General features: G+C 42.4%; 1 protein-coding gene across 1 annotated transcript in view; it reads right to left on the bottom strand.

Annotated features, from left to right (window-relative positions):
- Positions 1–1,255: 1,255 nt before the first annotated feature.
- E2F7 (E2F transcription factor 7) overlaps positions 1,256–16,081 on the bottom strand; it is a 30,191-nt gene continuing 15,365 nt past the window's right edge. Inside the window, exons 6-13 of the mRNA XM_007448748.1 lie at positions 15,159–15,317; positions 13,559–13,693; positions 10,441–10,626; positions 9,853–9,925; positions 7,198–7,693; positions 5,830–6,085; positions 3,808–4,229; positions 1,256–1,679 (exon numbers count right to left, since the gene is read on the bottom strand). Of these exons, the coding sequence (XP_007448810.1) occupies positions 1,509–1,679; positions 3,808–4,229; positions 5,830–6,085; positions 7,198–7,693; positions 9,853–9,925; positions 10,441–10,626; positions 13,559–13,693; positions 15,159–15,317 (1,898 nt within the window). The 3' untranslated portion in view covers positions 1,256–1,508. The remainder of the gene's footprint in view (positions 1,680–3,807; positions 4,230–5,829; positions 6,086–7,197; positions 7,694–9,852; positions 9,926–10,440; positions 10,627–13,558; positions 13,694–15,158; positions 15,318–16,081) is intronic.

The following is a 16,081-nucleotide window of genomic DNA, read 5'->3' as shown; positions in this document are numbered from 1 at the left end:
AAAAAATAAAGATAAAATCCTACACCAAGATTCCACATCTAAGAAGTATAGAAAAGGAGAGAGGAATAAAGAAAGGAAGGAATGAAGGAAAGGAGGGAAAAATGAAGGGAGGGAGGAGGGAGGGAGGGAGGGAAGGAGGAAGCCATTTGCTCTGAAGAGACAACGAGGTGAATAATACATCTAGGCATACAAAGATCTAGTTTGGCTACTTAATGAAACCCTAAAGTAATATGGTTTAACAAAGGGATACTGGTAAGTTTCCAGAATTACATTTATGCTAGAACAACGATCCCCTGCACTCTGTTCTTATTTTGCAGTTCTAGGAAAAATAACTCTGATTTGAATATTCTTGGATTCTGAACATCAATGTGTCCGTTTTCCCTCTTATTCTTCCCAACATGAAGAAAAAAAAGTAAAAGAAAAAAAAATAAAGTATCACCTATTGTCCTACATCAATTTCTACACTGTCACTCTTCAGAATTCTACTAAAAGGTCCCAACTAGGTTCCAATTTTCCATATAATTTGTTTCTACCATCCTGATTTATTCAATAAACAGCAATTGCTAGAAGACATCCCATACCTGACGTTCTACAGTTAACATTTAAATTAAAACACAAGGGCATGTAGTGAAGGATGTAAAAAATGGGGTTTTTTTTTTTTTTTTTTTTTTTACAAACGAACAGTAAAACCTCACCATTCACACAGTTATTGAGAAGCAGCTATCTGGCTGCTAGAGTTCATCTTAATTCTCAGGTCCAGCTCAGGTTAGCACAGTTCATTACAGCAAGGTGTGTCTTCACAGTTATTTTGGTCTTGACATTCCGTCATGTATACACACTTATCCACATTATTACTAGGTTGTAAAGTAAGTGCAGGGCAAATTATAGGAAAAAAGTACAAACATTCAAGTCGTCATACCCTGAAAAACATGTGTTTTGCTGTCGTTGTAAACTTTTTGCACTAAATCCCACTTCAGGAAAAAAATAAATAATACCATAGGATTCACACTGAAGTTGGCTTCCTGATGAAGCCGAAGGAAGCAGTAGCTTTTTCAAACTGCAGAAAGGAAGTTTCTCTCACCACAGATCTACTCGGGGTGAGTGGGAATACACGTCAAGAACGCTCAACCCAGTTAAGTGCTAGACGGGCCTCCCCCACTTTAGAAAAACCACAAGGCTCCAGGAGGCTGTTCAGATCTCCTTCCAGCAACAAGATGATTCTTGAATGAAAACCACAACAGTCAGTTGGTGCTTCCACTGTGACACCACGAACAGAGTCTGGACTCTAACTGGTAAGAAATGCACAATTAGGAACAATTACTTTCAGGAAAATAGATGCTTCCTGAAGATGGATAGTTAACATTAGAACCAGGGGATGCGGGAGAGAGGAAAGATGCACGCTGAAGACCGGATGGTTTGCATTCTAGTTTCCGTTCACCATTAGGACATGACCTGTAACACGGAAATTCAGGCACCTCCATCCCACCCCTGCTGGGCAAAGCGTCAGGTTAGTCGGCCCCGCCGCTGGGGATTTCAAGCCTCCTCTGTGCTGAGCTGGTGTTTCGTGACTGATTCCTTTCTCTTCTCCTAAGGACAGGGTCTCCGAGGCTGCCAGGCGTCTTGAAAAACGTCTCTCGATGTGTGCGTCGGATGCTCTTGGGGGTCACTGGAACTGGTGACTAAAATAGAGAAGAAAAAAAAAAAGAGTACATAAAAACAGAAGTGAAGTCAAATTGTACCCAGTCTCTGAACTGGAAGCCCCCTCTTTTTTTTTTCTTTTTTTAATTGAAGTATAGTTGATTTACAATATTGTGCCAGTCTCTGCTGTACAGCAAAGTGACTCAGTTATACACATAGATGATCGTTTTTTATATTCTTTTCCATTATGGTTTATCGCAGGATACTGAATATAATTCCCTGTGCTCTACAGTAGGACCTTGTTGTTTATCTATCCTACATATAACAGTTTACATCCGCTGATCCCACACTCCCAGTCCTGCCTCCCCCTTGGCAACCACCAGTCTGTTCTCTATGACTGTGAGTCTGTTTCTGTTTTGTAGATAGGTTCATTTGTGCCATATTTTAGATTCCACATATAAGTGATATCATATGGTATTTGTCTTTCTCTTTCTGACTTACTTCACTTAGTATGATCATCTCTAGTTAAATCCACGTTACTGTAAATGGCATTATTTCATTCTTTTTTATGGCTGAGTAGTATTCCACTGTATATATGTACCACATCTTCTTAACCACTCATCTGTCAATGGACATTTAGGTTGTTTCCAGGTCTTGGCTATTGTGAATAGTGCTGCTATGAACATAGGGGTGCACGTATCTTTCTGAATTATAGTTTTGTCTGGATATATGCCCAGGAGTGGGATTGCAGGATCCTATGGTAATTCTATTTTTAGTTTTCTGAGGAATCTCCACACTGTCCTCCATAGTGGCTGCACCAACTTACATTCCCACTAACACTGTAGGAGCCCCCTCTTGACCTGTGTCACTGTGATCCCCACGCAGGTGTTCCATCCTCTTTGCTTTTCTGTCACACTCCTCCAGTGTATCTCCTTCACAACACTTACCACAGTTGGAAATTAGCTGATTTATTCTGTGTGCAGAAAGGCAGCCTAGCGAAGAGGTCACAAGTGTGGCACTGACACCTGCAGCCAGGGTTTGGGCTCTGCCATAACTAGCTGTGTGACCTCGGGCAAATTACTTAACCAGTCTGTCCCTCAGTTTCTTCATCCATAAATGGGGACGATAAAAGTACCAACTTAGCAGGGTTGCAACAATTAAAGGAGATGATATTAATAAAGCACTTCAGATCATGCCAGGCAAGTAGTATGTGCATGTGTCTTTGCTCTTTTTGTTTACTTGCTAATATTTATCCTCTCACGTTAAATATTTATCCCTTTAATGTGCCCTAAAAGGGCAGGGACCATTATCCTGTTTACTGTTATATCTTTACTGCCTAGGTCAGTGCCTGGCACATAACTGGTGATCAAGAAGCATATGCTATATTATAATTGCCTTGTTTAAAAAGTAACATGTATATTTCAATGTCTAACAAACTTTTGAGCCCCTGAATTACTTATCTAAAATACTTTTGGTCACAACGTAACTCTTTCTCTGGGAGAGAAATAATTACTCTGAACGATGCCTAATGCATAACAGGAATTCAACAAATGCTCACTGACTGAACTACAGATGGAGTTGGGGGAGGCAAATAAAGTACTGATTAATTTATATCGATTACAGACATTTATCTATGTACATCTGTATCTATTTTGAATATGTATATACATACACATCAAGGAAACAATGGATATATTAACATATAGCCATTGCCTCCTAAACAATGCATTTTATGAATGATAGACGATAAAAATCTTTGAGCTAGTATCAAGACTTTCGTTTCCCTTGTTTCTATAGCTGCACAATTAAAATTCAGGACGGTCTCTGTTACTGACCTAATGAAATGAGAGCTTGGAGAAATCATCTGAATATTCAGCATGCATCAAAAATCCCCATGAACTATGCTTTAAATAAGTTCTTTCTGATTCTAAGAAACAGACTGACACCTAAAACGAGCTTTGCCTCTAAAGCACAGGATCTCCCACCTTCTGTCTCCATGCTTTATGAAATAAGCAGATACCTCTGGGTCTACAGTGGAAGCCAGGTAGAATCTGATGTAGCACCCCTGTCCTACGGTTGTTTGACTAAAATCGGATTAAACGCAGGCAAATGCTATCACGGAGTGATGCTCCTTCTTGTGCGGAGCTGAAATGAACCTTCAGGACTCACCTGTTGTAATTTTACCACAGAGGCTGGATGTCCTCCGTAAACGGGGGACTCGGGCTGGATGATGCTGTGTGATCTTGACATCACCGGACTCAGGTTAAGTGAGTGTGGACCCTGAAGCTGAGCATCTGTGGAGGGGAGTGTCGATGACTTTGGATTAACCAGGGTAGCAGGGCCGATGAGAAGGTGAGCTGTTGATCCAAGGCCAGGCAAGCCAAGAGTCACAGGTCCCGTGCTTGGGAGAGCACTGGAAGCAGAGGACACTGGCCCGGGCATCGTGGGTGAATAGAGAACAGGAAAAGGGCCCAGCGTCGGCGATGGCAAGACCATGCATGGAACACTGAGCGGCGGCAGCTGACCTGAAGACGGTCCCACACCACGGGGGGTCTGATTGCCAGATAAGAGCACACTGAAACCATTTAATCCTGGAACAGAAGCAGAACAAGGTGAAAGTCAGGGCAATGTGAAGACACCATCCAAGCTCCCACCCCTCAGGGCCCTTTCAAACGGGAGCCCACTGTCAATCAACCCTCAAGCTGCAGCCTGCCCACCCCCTCTGTGCTCTCCCAGCCCCGCACCGCCTCCTTGCTACAGTGGCCACCGCTGAATTCCCAGTTACCTATGTGACAGTTTGGTGGATGCTTGAGTCTCCTGAGAGACTTTATTAACATGAGCTCCACTGAATCCAAATTGAGGAGGAAAGTGAACTTGGTTGGGAACAATGATAGCTTTATTTTTACAAACTTCTAACAGAAATTTATATTTCCCTCAATTAAGACCATGGGCAACAAATCACAACAGAATGAATGGTACCTTGACTTTATCACTAGTAAAAAGCACAGGTGTATTCATGTAATGTTACCACGAAGGCAGATGTCTTAAGAGTCTAACGGTCCCCACAACTTTGAAGTTATGAGAGGCCTGCACTTGCTGTCAGATCTTTTTATTACTATAATTAAAAAAAAATCCTTTTCTAACTGGATTTCAATATAATTGGCTTCCTCTGTAATCCTATGTATTTAATTCTCTGCATTTGTAAACATCCTGAGGAGGAATCCACAGCCTTCACCATAGAGTCCAAGGGCCCATGGCCCAGAAAAAGCTACTGATCCCTATGCTGGGCTGTCACTTTCATTCTGAAGAAGCTGGGTCTGTTTTTTTTATTTATTAAGGTATCAGCAACACTGAGTAGCGTGCTTAGACGAAGCCCTAACAAAATATTTGCTAAAGGAATAAAGAATGTTTTCTAGATAAATGAGAAATAACAAACACCTACCTAACCTGTGATGGGAACAAGGGATTGAAGAAAATCACTTTAAGTCTCTTTGCAAGAGAGCAGCTTCATGTACACAATGCATATTTTAAAAATTAGGTATCTGTTATATTTCAGCTTTATTTCAAGAGTAAGAGCATTTATTGAGTCTCACTAAGCGTCAGGCACTATTATTCTAAGTGCTTTAGATGTATTATCTTATTAAATTTAATCCAATTTTCACAGCACCCCCATGAAGCAGGTGCTCTTATTATTGCTGTTTTACCAATGAGGAGGGCTGAATACTTAAGTTCACGCAGATAGTAAGTGGTTTTAATGTCCAGCCCTCTCACTCCAGCCCTGCACTCGACCACAAGGACACGTCAGCACTTCTGAATATTTAAGAGATCAGCATGTGAGCTGCACATGGTGGCCAGGACGTTCACATTGTTAAACTGAACCACTGCCAGATTCAGCTGAATTATAAAAACAGAATCATCTTTTGAATACGTTGTGCTTTTTACCAAGTAAATTTGAATGCATTAAAAATAAATTACCTGCCCTAACTGTTTTCTCCTTATCCGTGAGGTTGGTGAAAGTGAAAGCAGCCTCTGCCTTCATTTCGTCGATGGAGAAAGCAAGGGGCTAGGAGTGAAATGACTCAGAGGCAGCTCATCAATGCACCAGCTTGGTCGGGTGACATGAACAAAAATTTAAACATCAAATTTATGACCCGAGTACCCCAAGGGACTCGAAGACATGACACCCCTTACCTGCTGGCGACTGTACATAAAGATACTGCAGCAAAGAGGACTCTTTGGTGCTTTCATTTTCTTTCAAAGGCTTTTCTATCTCTGTATTTCTAGAAGGATTTCCCCACTCCGAAGAAATGAAGCAGTCTGCTGTAGCCTTTCCCGAAACCTCCTTTGCAGCAGAAAGTTGTCCATTCATGTGAATGTCTTCATGGGGTGCAGGTCCCCTTTTATCCACGGTCTTGGAAGAGGCAATGTCTGTGGAATCTGAGGGTTTCTAAGCACAACCCAGCCAGGAACCAGAAAAGCAAGTCAAAACCCCAGCAGTAAATTATAATAACAGCTTTCTCCAAATAGCTAACGTATAAACAAAAAGGTCAGACACAGCTGTGTGCCACCCTGATTTGTGTATGTCAGTTGTTTCTGTCATGTTTATAGGAATGGCCTGAAGATCACTGTCACGTCATGCGCTTCTGTAGGCTTACGATTTCTTAAGCACAGAAATGATGGAGATTTTAATAATGGGAAACTGGGTATGGTGTTTAGACTTTGAAATAAATTTCTGAGCTGGAACACATAAAGGGTGTTGATGCTGCAGGCTTTTAGGGCTTGATAAGAATTGCAGGGCTGACCCAAAGCTGTCTTGGTTATCTAAGACACGTATATATAGATATACCAGTCAGTCTTTTCCTTCTGTTTTGCAACCCCAGGCTATATACAAAATTAGAAAAATTCATTCTGGCAGGAGGAAGGCATAGAGGAGGAAGGGTCTTAATTAATGGACTGATTTCCATGAGGTGTGCCTCACTGATGCTCTACAAACGGCTGCAGGGAGAGTGCTTCTGCTTTCTGAGAGTTTGACCAGTCATATCTCATTAACCTCCAAAACGCTACTGTGGACAGCTCAGATTTTTGTTCTTTTCATTTTGTGGCTAGGGAAAGGGGCTCTCTGAGCAGTGACCCGAGCACTGACATAGACACTGAGGGCCAAACGGCACCTACATTCCTGACTGTGGACCCCAGGTGCACCCTGGATTAAGATGATTATTTCATCAACGTGTTAAAAAAAAAAAGTATAGCAAAAGAGACTGGGAAAGAATATACAAACATGTTGACAGTGATTGCCTCTACGGGGTGGGATCATGGGTAGGTTTTTTTCCCTTTATACTTCTTAGCGTTTTATGCAAAGCGAGTTTTAGAAAGATCACTTTTGTTACAGTACTGCTTCATGGCAAGATTATTTGGGGCAGCCAGTCCTGGGCTTAATTATACAAGTGACACATGCACCACTTGCTATTCCAGACGCAGTAGCTTATCTGTGTGTCTCTATTGGGAAGGAACTACGGGTCGACGGGCCAATCAGCTAGCACGTCCACGGGAACCCCTTACCTTGGGCATGACGAGGGAGAGGGGGCCGTCTTCGCAGTCCCTGCTTTGCCTCTTAGTGGCCGGCTCTTCCTCCTCCCGGGGCTTCCTGTCCTCCCCTAGGCGCTTCTGAACTGAGGGCGTGGCTGAGCGCTCTGCTGCGCCTTCCGAGCCCCTGCTGTCCCTCTCTGACCCCGACCCCGGGGACGGCGGCTCTTGCAGGCTCCCACACAGCATGAACAGCGAGGTGGAGGGCACGTACACCAGGGGCTGGCCAGCCAGCAGAGCTGGCTTCAGGCTCTCCGCTTCCAAGGCGGCAGAGGCGAGGGAGACACCTCCTTGTCCGTTCAGACCATTCTGGGCAGAGAAGGCCTGCAAGTCCGTTGGAGCCACGGAAAGTACTGGGTGGGCCAAGGCATTAACACAGTATTCTGAGTCAACAGAGAGGCTGGGGAAAGGAGCAGCGGCCTCCAGGCTGCTTAATGGAGGTATCGCTCTCTGATTGGCAAAAGCTTCTGCCCTGGAATAAAAGAAACAGAGTGGGACCCATCCAGTTACCACATTCTACCAACTCCTGACTCCGCTTTCCTAAAGAGAGATGTACCAAAGCAGGAGTGAGAGAATACTGCTCAGGATGCTATTAAAGCACACTCTCTGAGCCCGCGAGCCGACTCTAGAGGCAGATGACCATATCACCTGGATGGATGGTTAGGGGTGGGGTAGGGGGATCTCAGGTGAGGGCTAATAGAGGCTCCTCCCCTGCCTCTCCCACAGCCAGCAGCCACCAGCTACCCAGCACGTACCCCTTCCCAGGCACACAGATGCTACGATGACTAGCATAATAGGGTAATAATTTCACTTAATTATTATAACACTAGCTACTCTCATCCATCCCCCCTGCCCCCGTTTACTAGGGAGGAAAACTGAAGCTCAGAGGCTAATCCACCCACTGAAGGTCACCCAGTGGGGCCTCACAGTCAGTCACTGTGAGAGATCCTGGGTAGATAAGAGTCTAGGCTAGACATTGATTTAAAGGACACACCTAGTTTGTCTCAAATCCACTGTGAGCTAAATGAAGTGGGCAGTGAGTTGAGGAAATAAATTTATCTACAAAATTATTTTCTCTCATTCTTGTCCCATTCTGCTCCATATTACTACAGAATTTTTAGGCAGCACACATTCAAAATTAAGTCCCCTCAATCTAGGAGATTATAAACGATGTCTGGGCCTTTTATAGAGAAAAATTTCCAAATACTAGAAAGCATGTTTATATTTTTAGGATTATTTTGCAAGTAGATGAGGAAGACTCTTTGGAGACTCCTTTAAGGACTAGTAAATAGAGAACAGGGATTTCCCTAAACCTCTGTGAGGGAATCACTGAGAGCAATTTTGCCCACATTCTCACCCCCTGTGGTGCTGGGAATAAGCAGAGTGCACGGGGCTGCAGAGATGAGTAAAGCTCTCCAAACACAGCCTCCCGGAACAAGTGATGGCTATCACTCAGCTCCATGAAACAACGTGCCCATGCTGACGGTCGCACCCACTGCCCTACCTCTGGCCATTCACCTTCAACCTCCCCATCTCCACCAGTAAGATCACCGTCACCTGAGACCCAGGTGTTCTTTGTGGTGCCTCTTTTCTACTTCAGTGACTCTTGCTGACTCACTGTCTTATACTGATTTCCATTTCTTTCCATCCCCAGCTGACACGGCTCAGACCAGCACCACAGCAGACCAGAATGACTAGGAATGCCCTAGTCTATGATCTCCTAATCTGAAGCCCTTCTCTATTCCAAGCCCACCTGCTTAAAGCAGCCAGAATGGTCTTCTCCAGTGAACCTACAGTAACTCTTTACCATCCGTCTAATAAATCCAAACTCTTCAACTTGGCTTTCAAAACTTTCTGCCAACTTGACCTACTTACCTCCAATATCCCAAGCTCTCCTTATAAATACTTCCTTTCACGATCCTATTTGGACAAATCATTAGGGCCAGACTAACGAGTTTATTTCCCCTCCACTCCCTGATCCTGGCTCAACAATCTGTTTCTTCCCATGTCCGGCATTATAAACCCCTCCTGTCTTCGCTTTAGCATTTCCTCTGCTTCCTCTGCTAATATATGATTTCCTTGAAAATCAGACCCCAAATCTGACTCAGCTCTGTCGCTTAATAGCATTGTGACCTTGGGCAAGTTACTTAACCTCTCTGGATTTCAGTTTCCTCTGTAAAATGAGGATAATAGTACCAACCTCAAAAGGTTGTTTTTGTGATATTAGGTGAGATAATACACATAAAACTTGAGGAATAGTACCTGGTAGTTCATAAACAACGTTAGCTACGATGATGACAAAGTGATTCATGGGACTGTGATGTGTCATTTCTCCGTGTCACATTAGTAGTGACTTGTCTTTTCTCATTGTATTTGTCTTTTTATTTATCTTTTTCCTTGTAAGCTTTCATGGCCTAGGGGAATAAATTTTTCATACTTTTGTGTCCCTGATGCCATATCCTGCACAGTGTTGGGCACAAGGGGGAAACTTACAAAATTCTTAATAAACAAATGGCTGACTTTTGAGCAGGACTGTTAAATTTTACCTTTTGATGGGTGGCATTTCAATTCAGTCAAAGTTAAGACTAGGAAATAGAAAAATATACACTTGGAGTTTTTAAGACTACTTACTGTGAATTGTCTTCTATTTTCTGTCTGTAGACAGCTGCCAGACTTCCAATTTCTAAGGAGTAGCCACCTGATCCTAAAAAGGAAAATGAAGGTCTAGTGAATATAGCAAGGGACTTAGACACACCAATTATATACAGCAGGATTCATTATTCACAGCTCAGGGATTATAAGACTATCTCAAATCCATTCTGGTTTTGATTCAAATAGAGAAATGTCCAGAAGCTAGCTGTTAATGGTGAATGCAGGTCTCATCAAAGATTAGTAAGAAAACAAAACAAAGCAAGTATTGCTTTGTAAGTCTGATGAATTGCTGAGATGCCTCAAACAGGCCAACCATGGCAAAACAAATGATCTTCAATCTTTTAAGGCTGGCTAGAATAATTTCAGGCATGGGGCTATGTTTATAACTTTGAAGTCACCAACTCTTTTACCACCCCCCGCTCCCGCCCAGCCCAAATCATTTCACTTGAGGTAAGTGAAAAAAACAGGCAGAGCCTAGATTTAGCTCACTTTAAAATGACAGTGCATGGGTCGGGCTGCAATTACATGGTGACTGATGGATTCCATGGATTAAGTAAGGGCAGATACCTTGTTTTTCTCTGTACGGGCTGCTGGGTTCTGAGTTCACTTTCCTCTGGATCCTCTCAGAAGCCTGATCTGAGTTAAAAGAGCCATGTCGAGCAAGCTTCTGTTTTGCACATAATTGAACGTGGCCGTATGTTTCTCTTTTCAATTCTGGGAGGACAGATGCAGAAACATCCACTAGTTCTTCATCTAAATAAATAAGAGAATTGGTAGTGTTGTTATACAGCTATAATTCAGGATAATTTTAGCCTTTTTAAGATATGGCTTTGAGGACCTATCATTGTAATGGAGCTACCCTATAAATTAAAAACTAAGACAATCAAAGGAATTTTATGAGCCTTGTGTCAAACCCCAATTTCTTTCAATGTATTGTACTAGTCCTTTTTAAAAGTTAGTGGATGACTTTAAAGTAAGACTGAATCCATATATATTCTAAAATTATCTAAACTGCAACAAAAGTAGAACAGGATGTTCTATAACCCAAATTAGAATGGACCTGACATTTTAGATGCTTTCTTTGGGCAGAGATATCCAAGAAAAACCCAACCATACTCAGCCCAACATGCAGATTTAGAGATTTTAACATTAATTGAGATCATCCTCTTATGCCACAGCCCTAGGGCAATGAGTATAAGAACCTCTGTTTTCTATTATTATGCTTTATTATTTCTTTCTTATGCAGTAGGAGGCTCAGTTACTAAGTGACCAAAGGAATAAGGTCAGCAGAAACTTCACGGCTGAAATGCTGCAGAGCAGTGAGGATAATAGAAGGCTAGGCCTTGGAGGCACATTTTATGCTTAAATAAGCCTGTGTGAAATCAGGACAGAAATTTCTATACAGAACCAGGCCTATATTCTACAAAGAAATGACCCCTGTTGTTCAGATAGTCATTCCTACCCTGCTCATCTGTGCTATTTTTTTGTAAGTTCAAAGCATGTACATTTAAATTATAAGACTGATTTAATAAACTGAAAGGCCCAGCTAGACTTACATTTTCTAAAACATACAAATATTGGAAAAGAAAATCACCTTATAGTTTTCTTTTTCTTATAACAAAAACCCAACAGATGTTCTGTTTAGAAAATCCGAAGTTAAAAAAAAATCAGAAGTTATAGAATCAAAAAGAAGAAAATGGGTCAAGATAGTAATGGATCATATCTACCCTCCTTCCTGAAACAAATAAAATATTGCACAAAATATATAAAACAATAGCTCTCAAGACAATGGACATCAGGACAGTGATCCCTTAGAGATCACTGGGAAGAACTTAACCCATATCCTCTCTGAATTCCTACCGAGCCAGTACTGCCATGTGTAGTGCTTAAGAGTTATCTAATTTTCAAATGTGTGCTAATTATACACCTTCAATAGAAGCTCATTAACCAACTGAAGTGCATAAAGCACTGATTTGGGTACTAGGGTGTAATCAAAGGTGAATAAAAACTGTGTCTGCCCTCAAAATTGTATAGCAGGGACAAAGCATAATATCATCACCAAGTACAATAGCATGATGCTAAACTGCAATAGTTTAGATGAGACACTCTGCTCTGGGTGATCAGGGAAAACTTCACGCAAGAGCTGATGTTTGAGTGAGATCTTGAAGGTTGAGTAGAATACTTTTATGTTGAAAGGGGGAAGAGAGCTTCACAGGTGAAAAGACTGGGAGAAGCCAGAAGCAGAGGAGTAGAAAGTGGCAAAGTTGTACACTTCACGCTGGCAGGGACTGTATCACATACGTCTTTGAATCTCTCACGGCATTAGAACAGACAAACCTTGGAGGTATTGCGGAGATATTGCGGGTCTGGTTCTAGACCACTGCAATAAAGGGAGTCACATGAATTTTTTGGTTCCCCAGTACATATAAAAGTTAGGTTTACACTATATTGTAGTGTGCAATAGCATCACATCTAAACAAACAACGTACATACCTTAGTTAAAAAATACTTTATTGCTAAAAATGCTAAGCATCACCTGACAACACAGGGTTGCCACAAACGTTCAATTTGTGGAAAACACAGTATCTGCGCAGTGTGATAAAATGAAGTATGCCTGTATAGTCCACATGCAGTAAGTACTTGCTGGGTTGAATTACCTAGACTTGGTTTTAAGTGGTTTCATCTAGTTCCTAAGTGAATAATGTGTTACAAGTGAGGTAGAGAGCTATATCTTTTATAAGCCTGGGTTAAGTGCAGGAATTTATACTACTAAGACTAAAATTGGAAAGGTAACTTAAAAATAACTTTAATGGCTTTTTTCCAGGCAGCATAGCCATACATAAAGTAGCTGGTGCAGAAGGATCCAGTCCCCAGTTGTGCAAATATTACTTTTTTTTTTTTTAATTTTATTTTTTTTGCTGGGCCTCTCCCATTGTGGAGCACAGGCTTCGGACGCGCAGGCTCAGCGGCCATGGCTCACGGGCCCAGCCGCTCTGCGGCATGTGGGATCTTCCAGGACCGGGGCACGAACCCGTGTCCCCTGCATCAGCAGGCGGACTCTCAACCACTGCGCCACCAGGGAAGCCCCAAATATTACTTTTGAAGTAAGTAGAAGATAATATCCTCTTTTGCTCTAATTTAGTAAAATTATGACATTAGCAACCTTTTAAATAAATTACAAAAAAGGTGTTCATTACATCCATACTATATTTAGAAGCCATCTTACCACATATTAGTTTTGGGATAGTAATTGATATAATTTTTACATTATCTGGAATTTCAAAGAAAAACAATGTTTTATTCTGCTAATGCAGAAACAACCAGAGTTCATCAGAAGTGTCATTTAAAAAATTAAAAAAAATTTTCTTCTATGAAGTGTCATTTTTAATCCTCAGTCCCAAACTTCCAGGAACTTTGGAATAAAATAAAAAATGCAAAAGAGCTGTGATTTAATAGTTCCAGAAACTGCCAGGTTCTAAGTTATCAGTGTGTTAAGCCAACCTGCATAACCATTTGTAGACTAAGGCTCATTGTTCCAAGACTGATGTCACTAGTCTAATTTTGAATGTGATGTGAGTGATGGGAAATGAAGGTGAAGATCAATCTCACTGTGTGGTGGGTGTATGATTTGGAAAAGAAACTGGGGATTATACATAAAATGGTCCCTAGCAAAACCATGCCTTACCAGTGGAACTGAAATCCACAGGCCCAATCCACTTGAAGGCGGGTTTCCGGCCTCGCTCTTCTGTTACGTGCACTTTCTTTATCAGTGCCAAGCTGGTCAGAACATTGGCTATGTCATAGAGGCGTCGTACCTTTGCTAGAAGATATAAAGACAATTGTGGTCACACCATACATTGGTCAGCAACACCATTACGTTTTAGTTTATGTGACAGGTCACTTTCTAGCCACGATATATAAGCCTCTAGCAGAGAGCATTGAGGTAGCGTGAAGAGACCAGTGGCTCCGGCGTGAAATCACCCAGGATTTATGTATCTGATGACACTACTAAGGGAAGGTCACTACTAAGGGAAGGTCACCTCGTACAAGAGGAACCTGGTGACAGGCTAGGATCGCTGTGATTGCAAACGTACCAAGAGAGGGAAATGGGCTGTAATGAAAGGCTTAGGAAATGTAATTCTGATCTGTGGCTCGTCAAAAGCTTGCCTGGAGTTTCTTGCAGCAGGAGGTGGTGGCACCTGCTCCATCAGGCAGCTAGGCTGTGAAAATGACAGGGATTCCCCAGAGCTTCCTGAGAGGCTGCACTGCTGGGCACACAGACTGTCTAGGGCTCAAGGTTACGAGGTATGACTGTGCTGAAGACAGGCAGCGCCTCACCTTCAATCCCAGCGTTCTGGCCACCCAGTGGGGGAGGGGTGGGATGGGCATTCCCTGAGTCTGAAGAGGTTTTGGGAGAGACATTTGAAAGTACAGGGATTGGGGGAGAAATTCAGAGGGGTGGTAACACATTAAACAGGCAGGATGATGCCCACAAAGTAAGTTCTATTCAAGAAATCAACGTATAGGTCGGAAACCTACTTGAACTTGGGGCTAGGGTCAAGCAAAGGGCTTTGATTACCGACCAGAAACATCAAGCATTCACCCCAGATGCCACAGTCTTCCCAATCCTGATAGAGCTGGATTTTATCTAGTCATTTCTCCCACAGGGTGGGTATACTCCCAGCTGGAAACAAACAAACAAAAGCTAGAGAATGCTCAGCTCATGGTTTCTCAGGGCTTGGATGAGCTACCAGGAGCCAGGGGCCTTTGGCTCAGGACCCAGGTTTGACGGAAAAGGAAGATGCACGGGGTGTGAAACTTGGAAACACTTTCCTCGTCCAGCAGCCATGTCCCACCACCCCTATACCCTACCCTGCTCATTCCTCTGGTTCTTACCTGTAGACAACTTTCATGTCCACCCATCAGAAGAGTATGCAGGGGGCAAGGAAAGAAGGGAAAGAAAACTCAGACATTCCGTCTTGGATGCAGTGATACTAAAGAGAAATGCAAAGCCTCTTACGTCCTCCCTGACCTGCATTTGTGGGATGCCATTCTGCTTCTACCATCCACTCTGCCAAGGAAAGGGCATCAGACAGAACTTTCACAGGAATTCTAGTATGTGACCAGCTTACCTCTCACAGCACCAAGAACCTTTATGAAGGCAGGAAGGAGTGCACGTCTCAAAAAAAAAATAATAATTTTTTAAATCTCTGAGGCAGCAAACATCAGCATATGACATCCCACTCTTTCTGTGCTAATAAGTGGATTTAGGTGAAGACGCTTACTTTTAAATTTACTATGATCCGGCGTATCTTGGCTTTCTTCTATCAGTATTTTGGCAGCCACATCAAGAGTAACAATCTTGGTTTTGGAGACCAGGAATAGCATGACAAATTTCTGGCTCATAATTCTCAGAGACTTATCTTTTCTACTGTTTGCAGATGCTACAAAGGGAATAAAACAAAAGCGTCAAAACGTAATTCACCATAAGAGAGACTGTACTTCTAGTCTGCCAGACCTATCTAACTGTATCAGCAGATGGAAACATCACTCTTGTTACAGTGATCAGCGGAAGCCTGTTGGACACACATCATAAAAAGATGGTTCCCAAAGAAATAAGACAGATTTTCTTGTGGGTCATAAAATTACAGTAGGTATAAATTCTGAAATGCTTTATATTCATACTTCATTGAATAGAAGCCATGAAGTGGTTTTCCTGAAGCAATTTTGGAAAAGATCAAAGTAGAGGGATAAAAGGATAGAGTTAGGGACCAGGAACTATTTTCAGAACATCAACTCTTCCCTCAATGGCAAGGTCTCCACTTTTATGTCTCTGAGCCCACAATAGCTAGACTATACCCTCCACATAGTAGGCACCCATCTCTTCCATTGCTTTTCAGAAATAAGTGAAGAAATAAACAATAAGTAAATAGGATACACTGATTAGATGTGTTGCCGTAGATGGCAGGCAAACCATCACTGACAGATGGCTGTCTCCTCTGGTTATGAGGATAAGAACTGGCTCATAGGGTGGAATTAAAAGGCACGAGGTAGTAAATGGAATGAAAGCCAGGCCCACCCTTCCATTCCTATTGCTTATAAATGCAAGTGAAACGTGAGGGATACCTGCACTTTATTATCTTAGCAAGGAGGAGCAGGGTGAGAATGAAGATCAATGGTTAAAGGAGGGACAGCATAAATATGAGCT

The sequence above is a fragment of the Lipotes vexillifer genome, unplaced genomic scaffold (genome assembly GCF_000442215.2).
Source record: "Lipotes vexillifer unplaced genomic scaffold, Lipotes_vexillifer_v1.1 scaffold329, whole genome shotgun sequence".
Taxonomy (NCBI): domain Eukaryota; kingdom Metazoa; phylum Chordata; class Mammalia; order Artiodactyla; family Lipotidae; genus Lipotes; species Lipotes vexillifer.
The sequence above is the reverse complement of the archived record's forward strand: the minus strand, read 5'-3'. Positions and strand labels throughout refer to the sequence as shown.